Source organism: Puma concolor, chromosome A3 (assembly GCF_028749965.1).
Source record: "Puma concolor isolate L17-30 chromosome A3, mPumCon1.1.hap2, whole genome shotgun sequence".
Lineage (NCBI taxonomy): Eukaryota > Metazoa > Chordata > Mammalia > Carnivora > Felidae > Puma > Puma concolor.
In genome coordinates, this window is record NC_141669.1 from 40,190,369 (window position 1) to 40,211,854 (window position 21,486).

General features: G+C 44.8%; 1 protein-coding gene across 2 annotated transcripts in view; it reads left to right on the top strand.

Annotated features, from left to right (window-relative positions):
- POLR1A (RNA polymerase I subunit A) overlaps nt 1–21,486 on the top strand; it is a 111,319-nt gene that overhangs the window by 36,838 nt on the left and 52,995 nt on the right. For both annotated transcript variants that reach the window (XR_015249075.1, XM_025927126.2), the window contains exons 15-22: nt 10,810–10,959; nt 12,278–12,461; nt 14,788–14,870; nt 14,987–15,145; nt 16,789–16,887; nt 17,747–17,899; nt 19,211–19,293; nt 21,266–21,431. Coding sequence is in view for 1 of the 2 variants with exons in the window: in XM_025927126.2 (XP_025782911.2) it covers nt 10,810–10,959; nt 12,278–12,461; nt 14,788–14,870; nt 14,987–15,145; nt 16,789–16,887; nt 17,747–17,899; nt 19,211–19,293; nt 21,266–21,431 (1,077 nt within the window). In the remaining variant the exon portion in view is untranslated. The remainder of the gene's footprint in view (nt 1–10,809; nt 10,960–12,277; nt 12,462–14,787; nt 14,871–14,986; nt 15,146–16,788; nt 16,888–17,746; nt 17,900–19,210; nt 19,294–21,265; nt 21,432–21,486) is intronic.

Sequence of the window (21,486 nt, forward strand, 5' to 3'; positions counted from 1 at the left end):
CACAGTTCGTGAGTTCAAGCCCCCCGTCAGCCTCTATGCTGACAGCTCAGTGCCTGGAGACTGCTTTGGATTCTGTATCTCCCTCTCTCTCTACCCCTTCCCCCACTCATGCTCTGTCTCTCTCTCAAAAATAAGTAAAAACATTAAAAAAGTTTCATGCTCTACAAACTGAACCAGCCAGGCGCCCTAATTTGTGTCATCTTTCTTTTTTCCTGATCAGTTTGCTTAGAGGTTTATTCATTTTGCTGTCCAAGAACCAGTTTTCATTGACTTTCTGTATTTTTTTTTTTTTGCTATTTCATTGATTTCACTTTGATCTATATTATTTCCTTTCTTCTGTTTACTTTGGGTTTGATTTGCTCTTTTCTCATCATTTGAGGTTAAAGGTGAAATCATTTGATGGGGGCCTTTTTTCCTTTTTTTGTGTGTGTAGGCATTTTAGATATAAATTTTCCCCTTAAATTCTGCTTAAGTAGCATCATATAAGTTATTATGTTGTATTTTCTTTCATTTCAAAATAGTTTCTAATTTTCCTTTTGGCTTCTTTTTGACTCATGAGTTAATTAGAAGTCCATTATTTAGTGTCCACATATTTAGAGATTTTCCAGATAATCTGTTATGGATTTCCAATCTAATTCCACTGTGGCAAGAGAACATACATTGGGTGACTGGAATCCTTTTAAATTTATTGACATTTGTGTATGAGATTATGTTTACTATGGTGTATCTTGGTAAATATTCTGTGTGCCCTTAAAAATAATGTATAATCTGGGACACCTGGGTAGCTAGTTGGTTAAGCGTCCAACTCTTGGTTTCACCCAGGTCATGATCTCATGGTTTGTGGGTTCAGACCCTGTATCAGGCTCTATGCTGACAGCATGGAGCCTGTTTTGGATTCTCTCTCTCACCTCTCTCTGCTCCTTCTCTGCTCTCTCTCAAAATAAATAAACATTAAAAAAAATAATAATCTATGATCTGCTCTTGAATGGTGTGCTCCAAAAATGTCAGTTAGGTTCAGTTAGTACATAGTTCAAGTCTGCTGTATCTTTCCTGATCACTGTCCTTCATTGCCTGGTGTCCATTGTCTTGAAAACCACTGTTTCATATTCATGTCTGCTTTTGTTGTTTTTAGTGGAAGAGTCCTCAGGTCACTGTTGCCCTATCCTGGCCAGAAATGGAAGTCGGTTTAACAGAATGGTTGGGGAATTTTGCAATTTAAGATTAAAATCCATAAGTATGGATAGTGTAGTTCAAGGAGTGGTATGCTTTTTCTATGAAAGCCAGATAGTGAATATTTTAGGCTTTGCAGGTCATACATTCTCTGTTGCAAGTAGGGCAACAACTCAGCTCTGCCATGGTAACTTGAAAGCAGCCATACACAACACGTAAATGAATGAGCATGGCTGTGATCTGATTAACTTTATTTACAAAAACAGGTAGTAGACCAGATTAGGCCTATAGGCTATAGTTTGCTGACCCTTGGTATAGTTTGCTATATGTATTTGTCTACTTTATTATTTACATTGATATTATTTTTATTATTTCTATGTCTTTCTTTTGTAAGCCATCTCAAGTTATCTTGGAAGTGAGGGATTATATTTTAAGTCATGAAGTGTCCAGAATTCATTAGAATTTTGTGGAAACGTTAGCAGTTTCAAAATAGAACTAAATAGTACACAAAGAATATATATCTAGAGCCATAAATACGTTGATTCCCTTCAATCTGGGAAGCCAGCCAAAGGAAATAATCTGAAATGTAGAAAAAGCTACTTGAAAAAAAATAGTCCATTATACACCATGGTGTGCCATGGTGGAAAATTAGAAAAATCTGGATACCTAACATTGGTGCTCGGTAAATTGTGGAACATCCATTTGTTAAGATATTAGGTAGTTGTTTAAAAGAGTGGTTTTAGGGGCGCCTGGGTGGCGCAGTCGGTTAAGCGTCCGACTTCAGCCAGGTCACAATCTCGCGGTCCGTGAGTTCGAGCCCCGCGTCGGGCTCTGGGCTGATGGCTCAGAGCCTGGAGCCTGTTTCCGATTCTGTGTCTCCCTCTCTCTCTGACCCTCCCCCGTTCATGCTCTGTCTCTCTCTGTCCCAAAAATAAATAAACGTTGAAAAAAAAAAAAATTAAAAAAAAAAAAAAAAAAGAGTGGTTTTAAAAGACCATGTAGCAGGCTGGGTAGTTTTCTGACACGATGTTGGGAGAAGTAGACTACAGGATTCTATGCAGTCACATTTGCAACTGTATTAAGCATGTGTATGAGAAAACGTGTTGCATAAAAAGATCAAAATGATAGAATAATTTGGTTCGTGTTAGGAATGATTTCTTTTTCATTTTATAATGTTTCTGAGCTAAGATTATTACGTTTTAACTAAAGAAAACTAGAAAGTAGGCCCTGGTTTTATTTGTGTCGCAGTTGAGATTTTTCAGTGTTTCTTGTGAGGTTCCAATGGGCTGTTATTTCTTGCAAATAGGTGTAAAAGAGGAGAGTGACTACCCTGCACCAGAATTTGTTAGTGGCTCAGTCTGATTCTGCAGAGAAAAGTCATGTTCAGAATCAGGAGATAAGGAGCTTAGCTTAGGCGGTTTATTTGTACTGCCTCAGAAAATGAAGTCTTAGGCTCTTTCTCCAGGGCATTTCATGCAGCCTGTTAAGTGCTTCTCTTTCCATTTAAGAATCTGAGGTCTCTCAACATTTGTTGAAAGGACATATGAAGAAAACGGATTTGACTGTCATTGCAGATGTCAAGTGTATATAGCTCAGTGAGTGTTTGCAAAGTGAATATAACTTTGTAAAGTGTCACCCAGATCAGAAAGTAGACTCTCAGCCAGCACTCCCTTCCAGACCCCTGTCAGTTTTTACCCCTCCCCAAAGATAGCCACTGACCTACTTCTAACACTAAAGGTAAGTTTTGTCTTTTCTTGAACTTTATGTAAGTAGCATCCTTTGGTAGATCATATCTCTGTGTAAGTCACTCATGATATCACATATAGCAATAGTTAGTTCATTTTCAGTGTTGTATGGTATTCCATTATGTGATTACACCATCATATGTTTATCCATTTTACTGTTGATGGACATGTGGCTTGTCTTCATTTGGCTATTATAAAAAGGGCTACTATAACATTCTTGTATATATTTTTTGTTGAACATATATATGTGTGTGTGTGCGTGTGTGTGTGTGTGTGTGTGTGTGTGTATGTGTGTATTTTGGTGACTAAATACCAAGGAGTCAAACTGCTGAGTCATAAGATCTATGTTCAGCATTAATAGATTTATTAATAAACAGCAACCTGGAAGAACAGCACAGGACATGAGAATTCTGGTTGCTCCTTAGCCTCAGCAGAACTTGGTATTATTGTCCCATTTTGTTTATTTCTATTTAATTTTAGCCATTCAGATGGGTTTGTAGTGGCACCTTATTGTGGTTTTAATTTACATTTTCTTAATGACAAGTGAGCTTGAGCACCTCTTCATATGCTTATTGGCTATTAGGGTATCATCTTTGGTGAAGTGCCTGTTCAAGTCTTTTGCTTGTTTTATATTCTATGCCACTTTCTTATTAGTAGGTAAAAGTTTTTTGTATATATTCTTGTGTTAGTCCGTTGCCAAATCTTTATGTTTTAACCTAATGCTGTTTTCTAATGATCGGAGCTCTTTCATTAATATAACTCACCAGCATTTGCCTTTTATGGCTAGTCCTGTATAAGTATGCTTGCCCTGAAGGTACAATGGTATTCTCCTGTGTTATTGTCTAGTGTTTATTGTTTTACCTTCACACTAGGTCTTAGGTTTAATTGTCTGCATGAAGTTGATATTTATGGGTGTGTGTGATATAAGGTAGGGGATTCCTTTTTTCCCCATATGGCTGTCCAGTTGATACAACGTCATTTGTTGTAAAGACCAACATTTTCCCACTGCTCTTTAGTATCTCCTGTCATAAATCAACTAGTCATATACATGTGGGTCTGTTCCTGGACTCTGTTCAGTTCCATTAATTTGTTTGAGTCCATTGTACCAGTACCACACTATCTTAGTTATTGTAGCTTTATCATACTGACTTCTGATAGTAAAAGTCTTCAGTTTTGTTCTTCTTCAAGACTGTCTTGAATATACTTGGCCCTGTGTATTTCCATATAAATTTTAAAGTCAGCTTATAAATTTCTACAAAAAAAATACCTGCTAGGATTTTTATTGGGTTTACATTGTGCCTCTGGATCACTTAAGGGGGAATCAACATATTTACAGTATTGAATTTTTCAAGTTATGAACCTAGTATGTTCTTCAATTAATGTAAGTCTTATATATCTATCGTTAGACCCATTTCCTGGAATTGCTATTATAGATGCTATCATTTATTAAATTTAATTGTTTATGATTGCAATGTAGAAATGCCATTAATTTATGTATATTATCCCTGTATTCAGCAACCTTGCTGAGTTCAGTTATTAGATCTCTGTCCTTCAAATTCTTTTTAACTATAGAAGTAACTGAAGTTTGTTGTTAAACAAAAATCAGTAATGTGAAAGGAGAAAGGAAAAATTCCCTCCCTCCCCAACCCCATTCTCTATGTCCACACATACTCTCATAAAAAATAATTAAGAATGAGATATTATACTTGCTCAGAGGAACCATGAATCATGATTAAATCTGGCATTCAGTTTTGAGCTTATATTTTAAATTTCTTTATCCATGACATCCTGGTCCTGAGGTATGAGTTTTCCTGACCACCAGGCACCTGGAACTTTTTTGACTGATTTGTAAGCTGATTTTGACTGATTTACAAATCTGGAAGCCGCCAGGGCTTCCAGAGGGAATTCCATTATTTCAAGCAGTCTGTATTTTTAATTTGGACCACCCTAACAAACTCTGAATGTGGCAAGAAATTCATTTCACTGTTTTCATGTGCTAGGGGTTAACAGAACCTTTCTTGTGATTGCTTTGGGATATATTTAGTTCATTTAATGATATATTGTAGGTCTCATTCTGTGTTCGTACATGTAGATCTATCTCATTCCTTTTAACCCATTCTGTGTTGTATCCAATGATACAGATACCATAGTTGATTTAACTGGCTCTCTGTTGGCAGACATTTAGATTGTTATCTGGTTTTTTACGATTTTACCTAGTGCTGTGGTGAGCACCACTTCTGTTTATACTAGTGGACTTGCATTGGTATGTATTTTATTTTATTTATTTTTTTAATGTTTAGTTTTGAGAGACTGGGACGGTGGGAGGGGTAGAGAGAGAGAGAGAGAGAGAGAAGCAGACACAGAATCCAAAGCAGGCTCCAAGCTCTGAGCTGTCAGCACAGAGCCCGATGCGGGGCCTGAACTCACAAGCCGTGAGATCATGACCTGAGCCGAGGTCGGATGCTTAACCGACTGAGCCACCCAGGGGCCCCCGTTGGTATGTATTTTAGATGAGTTCCCAGCGATGTGATTGCTGAGTCAAAGGGTGTCAAATGTAAATACACATTACAAACTTCTTTTTTAAAGAAATCTTTTTAACTTTTAAAACACGTTTTAAAGTTTAATAACAGTCTTAGTCTAAAAAAAAGCCATTATTATTCTCATAGATACTGCTACCTCTCACAGTTTAAAAGAATGTTGCGGATAGTCTTTTCTCCTTAGCATCATAGTTTATGACCAGAAAGTAAATGAAACACTGCTGGGATGTTATTACAGAAGGAGGCTTAAAATCATCTTGTCTGACTCCCTTGTTTTTCTTATTGAGATATAATTCATATTTAACACAAAATTTACCATTGTTAAAAACAGTCTAATTCAATGACTTTTAGTTTGTCTGCTGTGTTGTACAGCAATTACCACTAGCTAATTCCAGAACATTTTCATCATCACCAAAAGAAACCCTGTACCTATTATCATCATTGGCAATTCTTCCTTCATTCCCAACCATCACTTCTGTCTCTATGGATTTGTCTATGTCAGACATTTCATGTAAAAGGTGTTATACAACGTGGGGCCTTTTGTGACTTGCTTCTTTTACTTAATATAATATTTTCAAGATTCATTCACATTGTAGCATAAACAGTACTCCGTTCTTTTTCATGACTGGATGATATTCCATTGTATGGATATACCTCTTTCTGTTTATCTGTCAGTTGACAAATGGATATTTTGGCTCATTCACCTCTGTGACTTATAAATAGAGCCACAGGGTGTATTCATGTGCCAGTTTTTGTGTGAATATGTATTTTTAGTTCTCTTGGCTGTATAACTAAGAGTGGAATTGCTGGATCATATGGTAATGCTATTTTTAACTTTTTTCAGGAACTGCCAAACTGTTCTCCAAAACACCTGTACCATTTTACATTTCTGTCAGCAATGCATGAGCATTCTCATTGCTCCACATTCATACCAACACTTACTTCCTCTTTCTTTGTTTCATCTTAGTGGGTATGAAGTGGTATCTCGCTGTGATTTTGATTTGTATTTACCTAATGACTAATGATACTGAACATCTTTTCATGTGCTTACTGGCCATTTGTAGTATCTTTGGAGAAGTGTTTATTCAAGCCCTTTGCCCATTTGGTGATTGACCTGTTTGTCTTTTTATCGTTGAATTCTAAGAGTTCTTTATATATCCTAGCTGTTAGATCTATATTAGATATATATGTTGCAAATATTTTTTTTCATTCTGTGGGTTGTCTTTTCACTTTCTTAATGTGTCCTTTGACATACAAAGATTTTAATTTTAAGAAATTTTAATTTAATTTAAAATTTAAGAAATTTTAATTTTAAGAAATTTAAGAAATTTATCTACTTTTTCTTCTGTTGCTTGTGCTTTTGGTGTCACATCTAAGAAACTGTCGCCCAATCTCAGGTCACACAGATTTACAGCTATTTTTCCGTCTAAGAATTTCAGGGCTTTAACCCTTATGCTTAGGTCTTAGATTCACTTTGAATTTTTGTATATGGTGTGAGGTAAGAGTTCAGCTTCATTTTTTTTACATGTGGATATGCAGTTGTTTTGACACCATTTGTTGAGCATTCTTAGCACCCTTGTCAAAAATTAATTAACTGTAGATGTATAGGTTTATTTATGGACTCTTCCATTGATCCACATATCTATCTTTATGCCACTATTATGTCCTAATAATTGTAGTTTTGTTGTATTAAAATCTGGAAGTGTGAGTCTTTTAGCTTTTTTTTTTTTTTCAAGATTGTTTTGACTATTCAGGGTCTGTTGCGTTTCCTTATGAATTTTAGGATTAACTTGTTCGTTTATGCAAAACTGGCACTTGGAATTTCAGTAAGGATTGCCTTAAACCTGTAGATCAATTTGGGGACTCTTGCCATGTTAACAGTCTTCTGATCCATGATGCCTTTCCATTTATTTAGATTTCCTTTAATTTCTTTCAACATTGTGTTATAGTTTTCAGCATATGACTTTTATTACATTTCTTTGGTTAAATTTATTCCTGAGTATTTTATTTTTTGGTGCCTTTATAAATAGAATTGCTTTATTAAATTCATTTTCAAATTGTTATTGTTAGTGTTACTGTGTTACTGTGTTATTGTTACTGTCAGCAGTTGTCAGTTTTTCTATTTTGGTCTGTCCTTCAGCTTTGTTTGAAGTCATTTACTAGCTCTGATAATTTTTTTGTGGATTTAGCGTTTTCCATATATATCACATCATCTGCAAACAGAGGTGGTTTGGCTTCTTCCTCTCCAATCTGGATGCCTTTTTTTTTTTTTTTTTTTTAATTTTTTTTTTCCAACGTTTTTATTTATTTTTGGGACAGAGAGAGACAGAGCATGAACGGGGGAGGGGCAGAGAGAGAGGGAGACACAGAATCGGAAACAGGCTCCAGGCTCTGAGCCATCAGCCCAGAGCCTGACGCGGGGCTCGAACTCACGGACCGCGAGATCGTGAGATCGTGACCTGGCTGAAGTCGGACGCTTAACCGACTGCTCCACCCAGGTGCCCCTGGATGCCTTTTATTTCTTTCCTTGCCCAGTTGCCCTGGCCAGTATCAGACAGGTCCAATGCTCTAGTACATTGTTGAATAGAAGTGGTGGGAGCAGGCATCTTTTCTTATTCTCGATCTTAAGCAGGAAGTGTCTAGTCTTGGATTATTGAGTGTATTAGCTGTGGGTTTTTCATAATGCCTCCCCTTTTACTATTTTTTTAAGTCTATTTATTTTGAGAGAGAATACAAGCAGAGGGGAGGAACAGAGAGAGAGGGAGAGAGAGAGAGAGTCCCAAACAGGACCTGCACTGTCAGCTCAGAGTCCAGTGCGGGCCTCAAACTCACAAATCGTGAGATCATGACGTGAGCCGAAATCAAGAGTCAGATGCTTAACTGACAGCCACCCAGGTGCCCCAAATGCCTCCCCTTTGTTAGGTCAGTGCCATTCCCTTCTATTCCTATTCTGTTAAGTGTTTTTATCATGAAAGGGTGTTGGAGTTTGTCAAATGCTTTGCTTGTTCTGCCCTCGTGACTTTATAGATGAGATGGTAGGTCCTGTTTCCCTGTCCTCGGTTGGTTGGATGTGTGTGCTTCTATTACCTTGCGCAGAGACTTGCTTTCCCGACTGTGCCCAGCCTGGCAGTCCCTGCTCTACATACGGTGATTTGATTGAAGTGCAGCTAGTGCAACTAGTGGTTGGCATGACAAGGAAGCCTCACGCTTCTGCCTTAACTTCCTCACCCTCTCCTGGCAGTGCCAGCCTTGTGGAGAGTGTGTCATGACCCTGCTGGTCGTCTTCTGCTGAGATCACATGTTGTCTGCTTCTTTAAAGACACACTTGCCAGTTGTCCTCCCACTTCTGATGCACATGCATTAAAAGTCAACCACTGTGGCCCCATTGTACACATATAAAGACACTACTTTGTGGGGCCTGGTACAGGCGTAGAGAGAGCTGTTGATGCCAGCTGATGGCTTCCAGCCCCTCCTTAGCCGTCATGCCTGTTGCACTGGCCTGTTTGCTCCTGGCCTGCTGCATCTTTGGGAATGCGTGCTTTTGGCCCCTCTGGAGTCATGGTTATCCCCCAGGTACTGCTGCCCTCCCTTGGGTTCTCAGTAGAGCAGCTGCTTGAGAAATTGCCTCTCCTAGCCTGCAGTTAGCAGCCACTTGTTGAGCGGATGGCCGCTGTGATGCACCCAACTGGGGCAAAGGAAGGGTGCCCTAGCCTCTCAGTAGCCTTAATTAATTCCAGGCAAATGAATTTATTTCTGGTGTTAGCCAGTAAAAGCTTATTGGGCGGGAGCCATCAGGTTGCTAGTCACATAACCAGTGGGTCTGGTGATGTGCCTCACTCAACTTTAATGACCGCTTCTAAAGTACTCGTCCTTCTTGTCAGCACCACTTACGGGGCTTATTCTCTAAGGCATTTATGTAGCCTCACTTGTCTAGACCAGGAATGTATTTGGAACGAGTGAGCCTGTTAAAAGTAAAATCAGAGCATGTCACTCCTGTGGTCAAAACCTCCCAAGTAGGTTTCCTTCACATTCACACTAAAAGCCTTCTGCCTGAAATGCATGGTCTGATGTCTGCATGGCTCCTTTCCTCACTACCTTGTAAGTGAGGCCTTCCCTTCCAGTCTTATTTAAAATCCTAAATATTCCCTCCCTCCTCCCACCACTCTGCCCGGGGTCCTTCCCTGTTTTATTTTCCTCCAGGGATAATCCCCTTTGGGAATGAAGGTTCCACCAAAGACAGACTGATTTATACATGACTTTTCCCAGCACCTGGCCCATTGTAAGCACTCAATATATAATTGCTGTGTGAATGGGTGGATTTTATCCATTCTGCAAATGACCAGTGCTCAACCTAAGAGCATAGTCATTTTGCCCCACAGTACATGACCAGTCAATGGTGGACCAGACACTGGAGCACTCATCCCTGAAGCTTCTCAGTCAGATGCCTCAGCCTCCTGTGTGAATCTCTTCAGAAGGAGAGCTCTCCATTCTTTCTCTGTATCTTTTCCTTCCTTGGCACCCGCCGGAAAGTCAAAGCTGTTCTGTGGGAGGATGTTATTGACTATATGTAATGACTGCACGTAATAATCATCTATTTTGATGTGGCCTGAAGATGAGAGAAGGATGCCTTTGAAGAGCGTTCTTTGACCTTTGCCTCAGTCCTGGGCCTGTCCTCTGGGAGACGGCAGCTGCACCACCTCCACTGCTGTTGTTTGTTTATTTTTTTTACCTTTTTTTTTTTTTTTTTTTTTCTTTTCAACGTTTATTTATTTTTGGGACAGAGAGAGACAGAGCATGAACGGGGAGGGGCATAGAGAGAGGGAGACACAGAATCGGAAACAGGCTCCAGGCTCTGAGCCATCAGCCCAGAGCCCGATGCGGGGCTCGAACTCACGGACCGCGAGATCGTAACCTGGCTGAAGTCGGACGCTTAACCGACTGCGCCACCCAGGCGCCCCATACCTTTTTTTTTTTTTTAAACCATATACTCAAATCTTTCTCTGCTATGACCCCCACAGAAATTTGTTTCTTCTCCTTGCTTTGGTCTATTCAGGGACTTAATCCTCAGGTCTAGAAGATTGTTCACTTAAAGAATCATTTTAGGAAATAATCCCATTGACGTTCTTAATGATGTATGTTTGTTCCTGTTCCTAAGCCCCCTCCTAAGCCATGTGAGTGAAAAAGAACTGAGATCAATTTGTCCTACAGAAGTGGAAGTGTCTGTTTTTCTTGCTCCGCCTACAGATCATCAGAACGGAGTTGTCTGGCTTTTCAAGGTGCATAGGGACAGGAGGTCCTAAAAGGGAGCTCCTCACCTTTTCTCCCTACAATCAGCATTATCTTCTTTTTCTCTCCAGGTTGTGTCAACGCTGCTCATAAACATAATCCCAGAGGACCACATCCCACTGAGCTTATCGGGAAAGGCGAAGATCAGCGGCAAAGCCTGGGTGCAGGAGTCTCCTCGGCCTGTTCCCGGCTTTAACCCTGACTCAATGTGCGAGTCCCAGGTCTGGCTGCCTAGCTGTGTGGGTTGGAGACATCTAGTCCCAGTTTTAGGCAAATTGACTTAAAATGGAGACAGAGAAAGGGAGACACACCCATAGAAGTGGGTGTCATGGTTCATAAGAGAGGGCCTTGTGTCTGAGTCGGTGTCAGTTTTTAGTTTTAGAAAGAAAGGGTCAGAGTTCATCACTAGCATTTGACCCTCAATATAAACCTCACAACCCACTTGAGGAGCAGAAGGCCTCCAGACTCAACTCTGCAAAACTTGGAATTGCAGAGCCTGAGCTTTCCCTTGAGGCTCCTGAGTGGCTCGAGATCACAGACTGACCGGCTGTGAGGTTGCACACTTGCCAGTTCTGTGGCTCGGGAGCCAGGCCTTGGAGAGGAGGCCCAGGGCAGTGGAACCTGGGCACAGTGCTCCTGCAACAAGCAATAGTGGCCCCACACTAAAGAGTTCCAAGCCTTAAGTCCCCGGCTCACAAGTGCTTTGTCACAGGGTCTAGCAGACATTCCATTTCAAAGTGAAGCTGCCACTTTGCTTTCCTTTTATAGATCGTATGCTTAATGCATACTCCATTATGTACCTAGCAGTCCTTCCTTTAATTAGCTTCTAATGCTTTATCCCAACTTTATAGAAGTGCAGAAGTCTTAAAAGATGTTAGAAAGGTTATGTTGTTCTTACTTCTAGGGTCCAAGGGAGGGAGTACCTAGGCCAAGGTCATGGTTATGAAGTTTACGCTCTGGATGCTCTCATTTGTAGTCACAAGGGTACTTGACCTCAAGTCAGTATGGGCAGGGTTGTGGTGTAAGAGGACATGTAAACACTGAAATGTCTGCACATGCGTGTGTGTATATAGTATAGTCTCTGGAAAAAAGTAATTTAAAAATATTGGTCTATATGTCCTCATCTCCTTTATTTGGAAAAAATACATTAGGGACACCTGGGTGGCTCAGTCAGTTAAACATCTGACTTTGGCTCAGGTCATGATCTCACAGTTTGTGGGTTCGAGCCCCACATCAGGCTATGTGCTGACAGCTCAGAGCCTGGAGCCTGCTTCAGATTCTGTGTCTCCCCTCTCTCTCTGCCTCCTCCCCACTCACAGTCGGTCTCTCTCTCTCTCTCTCTCTCTCAAAAGTAAAAACTAAATTAAAAAAAAAAATATATTAGTTCCGTTTGTACCCTACATCTTTCCATCAAGGACTTGAGGCAGGTTACAGTGGAGGTACATACACAATAAGGTTAATAAAATACAGAGAAGGGAGGGGGTGGCTTACACAGGAAGTGTCACCTCCACTCCAGCGTTGGTGTTGTCCCCTGCACAGGTGATCATCAGAGAAGGGGAGCTGCTCTGTGGGGTGCTGGACAAGGCACACTATGGGAGCTCCGCCTATGGCCTGGTCCACTGCTGCTACGAGATCTATGGTGGGGAGACCAGCGGCAAGGTTCTCACCTGCCTGGCCCGCCTCTTCACCGCCTACCTGCAGCTCTACAGAGGTTTCACCTTGGGTGAGTGCTGGGCGTTTGGCTCTGTGGCTCCCTCTCCTACCCAGCACGCCCATTGGGATGTCTCCCTGACTCTATTAGCAGCCTCCAAGGGAATGGCCAGTCTCCTTCTACAACTATGTCTTCACTTGACTGCCAGCAGCATGACACAGACATGCTCCTTCTTGGTGCTTTCTACCACTCCCTGATGGCCAGCATTTCTTCACCCTCCTTGGTCCTTATTTCCATTCTGTCCTTTTCTCCACCCAGCCTTCATGGTTGTCTATCCCTGACACTGATTTTTCACACTCGAACCCACCTCCATTCTTTCCTGTAAGCGTCCTTCCAGAATTCCTTGGGCACTCCACGTTCCAGAGACCACCTTCTTCCCTACTGTCAGAACTGCCCACACTTCCCAACACAGCTGAGGCATCGGTGCTGTTGGAAACACCATGTTGGGGCAGACCTGCTGGGGTGATCCTAAGATAGGAAGAAGAACTCCCTTGTCTCCCCCCTGGAAATGAGCACACACCGTTTGAGGAAGTTGGCTCTGATAAAGACAGCAAGCGTGCTGTTACTGTCTATGCCTTGGGCTTACTCAGGGTGGTGCGTCTCCCAAGGACACAGAGTGGAGTCTGAGCCCTTCTGCTTTGTTCCTGTGAGGAACACGTAACATGCTGTGTGTTGAGCCTGAGCCACAGTGAGTGTTAGCATTGTCTAGTTGGTGATTAAAGTAAGACTCTGTGCTTTGCAGACTTGCTTGTGTGCAGACATGGTGGGAATCCCATTGTGGGGTCCATGGGCCACCTCAGCTGGAGCCTGTTCACTTGCCTGCAGTGGGGCTCACGTGGTTATAGGATACATGTTCATTGTGGCAGAGTAGAAATAAATACAGACATGATAATGACCGAAAGTCACCCAGCATTCAAGCCATAAGCGATAACCACACATTTTATGTGTGTCTTTCTAGACTTTCTGATATAAACACATTCAGAGAAAAATGGGATCCTACACTACACAGTTTTTGTAACCTTTTACTCCCCATTTTGGAATGTATTTATATACGTTCTTTTGGACAGGTCCTACATCCTCAGGTCTGTGGCTACAGATTATTCTAGTTGTATAGATGTACCATAGGTTATTTAACCAGTCCTGTAATTAGACATTTAGGCTCTTTTCCTGGTTTTCACTCTATTGCTGGGAATCCTGTCTTTAAAAATGAAAAGTAGCGGAAGATGCCACACCCAGCTCACGATGAGGACCACACCTAACAAGCCATGCCCACAGCACTGCGTAGCACATGGCACAAAGAGAATTCAGCCCCCAGATACAAAAGCCTCTCAGAGACCACGAGACAGAAAGGGAACAGGGCCAAGCTGGGCCCAGCTCTGAGGGAAGGGCGAGCTAGAGACATTGCCTTCCGCTCCCGCCTTCGTAGCCAGAGGTCAGTGAAGGGACAGCAAAGTGGCCCGGAGCTGACCCCATGAAAGACCCACTTTTGTGGTTACGGCTTCCTCACAGAGGGACTTTCTTTCCTCCCTTATTTGTACGTGTTCTTCTGAGCCCCTCAAGCTTCCAGAATGTTGCATTGGAAATTCCAGCTGTTTTAGCTCAGCTTCTGAACAGTGTAGCCATTGTTTGTCTTCCCATTCAGACCTTGGCTGAGGGACTTTTGAGCCCAGTAGCGCTCAACAGATAACAGGCAGCAAGTGGTTAAAAGATGAAGTAGGGGGAGGTCCCGCCCAAGGTGAGGAATTCCTCAGCCCTTTGGGGCCAGAATGACAGGTTTACTGAAGCGACCCAGGCTCCCGTCCCCAGGAGCAGCCTGCAGTGATGGGCCCTGTCACCCGGGCACAGGTGTGTGCCTGCACACACACACAACCATGCAGGGTGGGCCCTGTGATGTGTGCCTGCTGGGAATCAAAACCAGGATGTTCTTTCCCTTCCTGTCTTCTTCCTCACTTTTCATCCAAAACCTCATCTTCACCCCAGCCCATCCATTCATTCAACATGTACGTATTGAGTGGAGTGCAGTCTAGCTGGTGGCTAAGAGCACAGGTTTGTGACTTGGCCCTGGGTTTACTTTTCTGCCTATGGAACATTGGGCAGGTAGCTCAGGTTTGAGCCTTAGTTTGACTATTTGTAAAATGGGGCTTCGAATGCTTAGCTTCTGGGAAGCACTTAGGAGATGGTGGCAATCTCTTCTTAATAACAATGTTAATATCGTCATCGTTATTCTGGTGCTTCCTGTGTTTGTGGAACTGTGTGCCGTGCCTTGACCTCCCCAAGCTTACAGCCTGGTGAGAAGTTAGGCCCGGTCCCCCGAGAGTTTGTCTGTCTCACTTCACAGGCGTGGAAGACATTCTGGTTAAGCCGAAGGCGGATGTTAAGAGACACAGAGTCATTGAAGAGTCCACCCACTGCGGGCCACGGGTGAGGAGGGCCTGGGAGGCTACAGCCTACTGCAGAGGGTCGGGTCTCCCATGGAACAAAAGCCACACCTTCCTCCCTTGGCTGCTGCCTGTGACGTGTTCCTTTTCTCATCCTAGGCTGTCAGGGCTGCATTAAACCTGCCAGAAGCTGCGTCATGTGACGAGGTCCGAGGGAAATGGCAGGATGCCCATCTGGGCAAAGACCAGAGGGATTTTAACATGATTGATCTGAAGTTCAAGGAGGAAGTGAACCATTACAACAATGAGATTAACAAGGTTAGTCCAACAGCGTGTGCACTTATCACCACCATTTTGAATGCTGGTTTTTAAAAAAATTACATTTTGCTTCTCACTTAGGGCCCTGTGGAGCACTTTGGCTCTTTAACAGCTGACTGGGTGAGATGTGAGGTGGGATGTATAGAATTCATCATTTTGAAGAGCCAAGGGCTTTGTGCTCTTACTCGGTTAATGCTGAGAGGGCATGCTTTGCACTTCTTTTTCATTTTAAATGTTTGTGTTTTGGGGTGACTGCATCCATGGGGACTGAAGAATTCCTCTGGGGCCACTGTGGTGGAGGAGCAGAATGAAGGACCAAAAATACTATTGCCACTTAACATGGCAGCTGGGGGTGAAAGCCTGGGTTCAAACCCTATCTGCCATGTACTTGGTGTGTGACTTAAAGGCAAGTGATGTAAGCAATCTGTATCTTGGTTTACTAGCCTGGAAGGAGGGATATGAGGAACACTTACCTCACAGCGTTGCTGAGAGGATTAAGGAGCTAATCTACACTATGCTCTTGACGCGGTGGGAGCACTCTGGAAATTCTCCAGAGCCCCTGTCTGCTTTTCCACCAAGCCAGTTCTTCTGCATCGGAGAAAGGAGAGGGAAGTCCCTGCACAGGCCAAGACCACAGCCGGGGCTCTCCACCATCTTGCCTCAGAGCTGGGGCTTCCAGTCCTGCAGCTTGAAGGAGCCAGCCTGGCCCTCACCCTGCCTTCTGGACCACAAGGCCCAGCCTGAGGGGGAGAGGGAGAAGCAGGGCCATTGCTCAACAACAGTCGGTGTTTGCCTGGTGCCCTCTGAACTGGCTTCCAGGATCCCTTAGCCTGCCAGGAATGCAGACCTCTCAGTACAAGTGCTGTCCCTGAGAAGTTTTCTTCGGAGGAGCCTTCCCAGCACCGCTCCGAGAATCTGGAGGCCCAGCTTCCAGGCTTGACTAAGAATGCTGGGGTGTGGTCTCAGAAGCACCTCAGAATCGCTTCTTGTCCCACCAGCAATTCTCTTCCCACTGCACACCCCCCACACCCCCGTCCCATCTCTCCTACGTGGGTCTGGGTCTCTGCAATCCTAGTAGAAGCTTAAATAGACTCTGAGCCCCTCCCAGCGCCTCTTCAGGCTCCACCTAGAGGGTTTTGCTCATGTCTGCTGGCCCTGGAGCCAAGGCCAGACTCCCACGTGGTACTAGGGCAGCATGTTGGTAAATGTGAGTGTGTCACGGGCATTGGTCCTCACTGCCAAGTGTGCAGGAACTGAGGCTGTGCTCTGCTGGGCAGATCCACAAGGGTATCACCTCAAATTTTCTTCTTAGCCAGCTCCTTTTTAGACTCACCAACTGGATATGCTGGCCCCTCTAGTTCTCCCTTTTTATTCCCATTTGCCAGTGGCAAGAGCCTTGAGCTTCTTGGCAGAGGGTGTCAGGAGGGTGCAGCACGTGGGGGCCCTCATCATTAGACTTGTATCTAGGAGTTCTAGCAAAAAGGATGGTTGCCAAATGAGACTTCTTACCTTGAGTGGGATTTGGCCCTTATCTCTAGATAAATAGTCTGAATTTATTGCTTCCACATCCCAGGTTTACCTTGTGATTTGGGATTTCAGATGGGAGTGAAGTCACTGACTTGATGTCTTTATTTAATCTGCAGGCATGCATGCCATTTGGCCTGCACAGACAGTTCCCAGAGAACAACTTGCAGATGATGGTGCAATCTGGAGCCAAAGGTTCAACTGTAAACACCATGCAGGTGTGAGCAAAGGCGGACTGGCTGGTTTGCCAGAGCGATGGGGCAATTTTCAGATTTCTTTCTGATTTTAAAAGGGTCCATGTGCCATATAAAATGTGGCAAGTACTAAAAAATATAAAAGCATATAGAAATTAGTACCGTTAGCACATCAGTGTTAGAAACAAACACAGATATAAATGTGTGCTTGTGTGTAATCAGTTTTATCTGAGGTCCTGTCATGGTCTGCTTTCTTCATTTTTTAGTATATTGTAAGCACTGTCCTAGAGGTTTCTTTACCCTTAATTTGAGGCCCGTTACCTCCTCGGGGTCCTGCAGTACTTTTGTAGCATGTTTGCAAATGTTAACATTTCTTTTCAAAGTCTTAATGACAGTGTAGAGCAGTGTAGGAATGGGTTTAAAAGGCTGAAGGCCTCAGCAAGTCCCTTGACTAGAGTGAAATCCAGACACATTGCCCTCCTCCCCACCCCCACCAAGAATATTAATAGGTGGTTTTATTTTCTTTTGTCCTTAGAGTCTAAGGATTACAATAAGTTACTTTTTCTCGTGGGCCTCAGTTTCTCCATTAAGGCCCTTAGGTCCCTTCTGGGTATAACACCAAATGGTTCTGAGACATGTCTTCTTTTGCAAACACCGCCCATTTACAACTGACCCCAAATACTAAAATCTTGATCAGTCAGCAATAGGAATGCGCAGTTCTCTTCTTGAAACATGAGCGCCTTTGGTTAGTTGGAAAATCTAGTTTGGCCTTCAAAATCCAGTTTTCACGCAGCTTTTTTCTGAGAGCAAGCCCTCCCTCCCTCTGCTAGGAAGCAGCATTAACACATGTGTGGATCTCTCCTTTGGGTTTCCTTTCCTCCAGATCTCATGCCTGCTGGGCCAGATTGAATTGGAAGGTCGGAGACCCCCCCTGATGGCATCTGGCAAGTCACTGCCCTGCTTTGAGCCTTATGAATTCACCCCCAGGGCTGGCGGCTTCGTCACTGGCAGATTCCTAACTGGTATCAAGCCTCCTGTATGTATTTTGGTTTTTCCTCTTGCCTCTTCTCATTGCTAGGCTCAGTGGTAGGAGGCTTGTGACCTCTACCAACAACTTGGAGCAAGGACAATCGACTAATAAATGCCAAGCCATTTGTTGCTTTCTCACTAGACCCTGTGGCCCACAGGGACAGTAAGGATGCCACCCTGTCATGTTCAGCATTATAACACCAGAGCTTTCACAGCACCTGGAACATCATGAGTGCTAAGTGTTTGCTGAAAAATGAAAAGATCGGTAAGACCGATCCTAGGTCCGCCTTTTCCTGCCATATGCCCTCTCTATGCTGTCTTCCCTACTTTGAAGGCAGCTAGAGAGGGGATGCCCCTCACCAGGGTGCCCTCTGTTGCCAAAAGGAACATCACAGAGATTTATTTCACACTCCATCCCCACCAAGAGTACCTCCCATGGCTCCTCCACGGTGGGAAAATTGACTAGCTGTGGCAAATGTCTAGTTCTTGGTCAGCAACAGACTTCTCCCCTAAGAAAAGGTTTTCTCCTCACACTTGTCAGAAATGGCTTTTTGAATGTTAGTACCTTTTGTTCCTTGGTTAGTGCATCTCTGCAAGATCAGACAACTAAATCCAGGTCGTGAAGAGGACCGGCCTTTCGTTTCAAGGCCACCAACTGCTCCAAGGGCTCATCAGTCCCACGTGGGTTCTCCAGTGACCACCAATGGCCTCTGACAAAGGATGGAGGAGAGATGATACAGACCAGAACTTTTTAAACTCTGGTTGTGACCCCTTAGTGAATCATGAAATCACTGTAATAGATAGTGACTGTCATTTCTTTATAATAAAACAGAACAGGGTAGTGAAGAAAACATCCAAGTAAGGGATAGGACAGTTTCCTAAAGTTTTCCTTTGAGTTTTCTATCTATATGTCCATGTTTGCTGATTACTATCATAAGTGTATTTCTTGTGGTGAGTTAGTTAAAAGGTTTGGAAAAGACTGTGTACCTCTGATAACACTGTTGGAAGCAGAATTCAGGGATGTGGACCAAATGGAAGAGTGATAAAGCCCAAGTGCCATTTCCATTTGGAAAGTGGGGTGTGCGGTGTGGGATAAAATACTGAGGGTGGAATGCATGGGTGCAGGTGGAGCTCCTGGCAAGGTAGCGCAAAAGGTAAGCCACAGGGGAGGGCAGAAGCCACTGGGGCCATCGGACCTGTCCGGGCCGAGAGCCACAGATCTGACTAGGCTGCCGGTGGTGTTGTTGGCCTGCACCACCCTTCAGGAAGCATCCTTCCTCACGGCCACCTCTGGGGCCCGGCCCCGCATCTCCCACAGGAGTTCTTCTTTCACTGCATGGCAGGGCGAGAGGGTCTGGTGGACACCGCCGTGAAAACCAGCCGCTCCGGCTATCTCCAAAGGTAAAAAGCACCTGCTCTGCCCCTATCAGACGGGGTCTGTGTCCCAGGACTAGTCACCTCAACGTTGTCATCTTTCACATTGTCGGTGATGGTTCACTTATAGTCCCTTTGGGTGAAAAAACTTTTTAAAAATGGCCATGGGTGGCCTGGGACAGAAAATGCAGATAAGCTTCCCCTTCTAAAAGATTGGTAGAGAGTGAGCTCAGAGGTTTATACGGAGGGCCCCTGTGTTCTGCGGACACACACTATTCCCCCCCACCCCCTCAGGCCTGGCTCTAAGTCCTGTTCTCTGGGAACTTGGGTGACTACCCCACAGGGAGGCAGAACTCCTTTTATCCTGCCCTCAGAGGTTTTCCTGTCTCTGCTCCAGCCTTGTCCTCTCTCCTGCTGCTATGTTCCAGATTCCCCAAAGCTGCAGTCCTTACTATGGTCCCCTCCCCCTTGACTGCCAAGGCTGCAGCCATGGGGTTGGGCCAGGAAAGGGAAGGGTGGGTTTGGGGTGGACAACCCTGGGTGGTGGGGCAGCAAGGAAGCCATCTGCCGAGCTGGCGGCACCATGTGGAGAGCTGGCATTCAGCACCGCTGGGCGAGTTCCCCTCTCGGGCATGGATCACACGGCCGTTTCCTTCCGTGAGCAGGGGTTACGCCCCACTTCCCATTTCTTAAATCGTTCAACAATACGTGTATAACATAGAAAAAGCTAGAAAACAAATGATCAAATAAGTCTGGGGTGAGGGGATCCTTGTGTGGGGTGGGAGTCCCTGAGGCCAATTAGATAACGCTGGGGGGAAGATGTGGAGGGTCTTTGTTCAAACAGAGGAGCAGCCACCATCGGAGTAAAGTACATAAGCCTCCGCGAGCTCCATCTGCCAGTGGAGGGTTGTGGTGGGGAGGTCCCGTGCAGGGCTTCAGACAGGATGGATCGGAGGAGGCCAGCCCGGCTATGGTGGAGTTCTAGCCTGACGTCGGAAGGCTGCGCCCCAAGAGTGGCCATGGAAAGGAAGAAGCCGTTGTGAAGACGTAGAGCAGCTGGCTGAAACGCAGGAGGAAGAAGCAGAGAGGCAGCAGATAAACCTAGTTGAGTTTTCATGCCTGAGTGGCAGCTCAGAGACACAGTTGACAGAGAAGAGAAAGAATGTGTGGCGTGAGGAGTCAGCAGGAGGTTATTCAAGCAGCCATGTCCCGTGGACCTTTAAAGACAAGGCCTGACGGTTAGAAGAGGCCTGGACGCACAGCCTTGTGGGGCCGTTGCTGGTGCTGAGAGCAGGGCCCTGCGGGCAAGCAGAGCAGAGCAGAGCAGAGGGCTCCAGGCAGCACCTGCAGCATTTGCAGCAGAGGGGAAGTGGTGCTCAGCACCAACCTCACCAGGCCCTGGGCTGGATGCCAAGAAGACAGTGGTGACTGACACTGAATTCTGTCCTTGGAGCTTAAGGGAACAGTGGCTCCTAGAAAACCTCCTGTTAAGGTGGCAGGAAGAGACAGGGGCGGAGTAGCCAGAGGTAAGCTAAGGAGCCAGTACCAGGTGGTAGGAAGAGAGGTTGAGGGAGACAGCTGACTACTGGGAGCACTGAGGAAAAAAGGCACCAGGTTAGGGTTAGCACATCAGCATTTAGTTCCTAATGTGTCCTTAGTTTCCCTGGAAAATATCTGGACTAACCACACTGGAGAGGCATTGGGTGGGTAGCAAGCCCTCCTCCCTTACCTGCCTTATGGACCTACTGATGCTGGTCCTTGGGGAGCTCTTCAGTGCAGGGGAGTGAAAGGCAGGCAGCAGTCCCGGCTGCTGGGGCTGGATACGGGAGCCAGGGCTAAGCAATGGCAGCTAGCCTCTCGCGCACGCGGCTGCAACTTTCTCCTCCCAGAAAACTGTTAGGAAGCTCCCTGGTCAGGAGCTGCTGTAGCACAGAGCCTGGGGCATCGGAGCCTTGCCCAGCTGCCCTTTCCACCGTCCACTGCCCTGGTCTCCTTGCAGGTGCATCATCAAGCACTTGGAGGGGCTGGTCGTCCAGTATGATCTGACAGTCCGCGACAGTGACGGCAGCGTGGTACAGTTCCTGTATGGGGAGGACGGCCTGGACATCCCCAAGACACAGTTCCTGCAGCCCAAGCAGTTCCCCTTCCTCGCCAGCAACTATGAGGTAGTTGGCCTGACCAGACCTGGCGCCTGGAGGTGGTGGGGCCCGGAGCTGCATG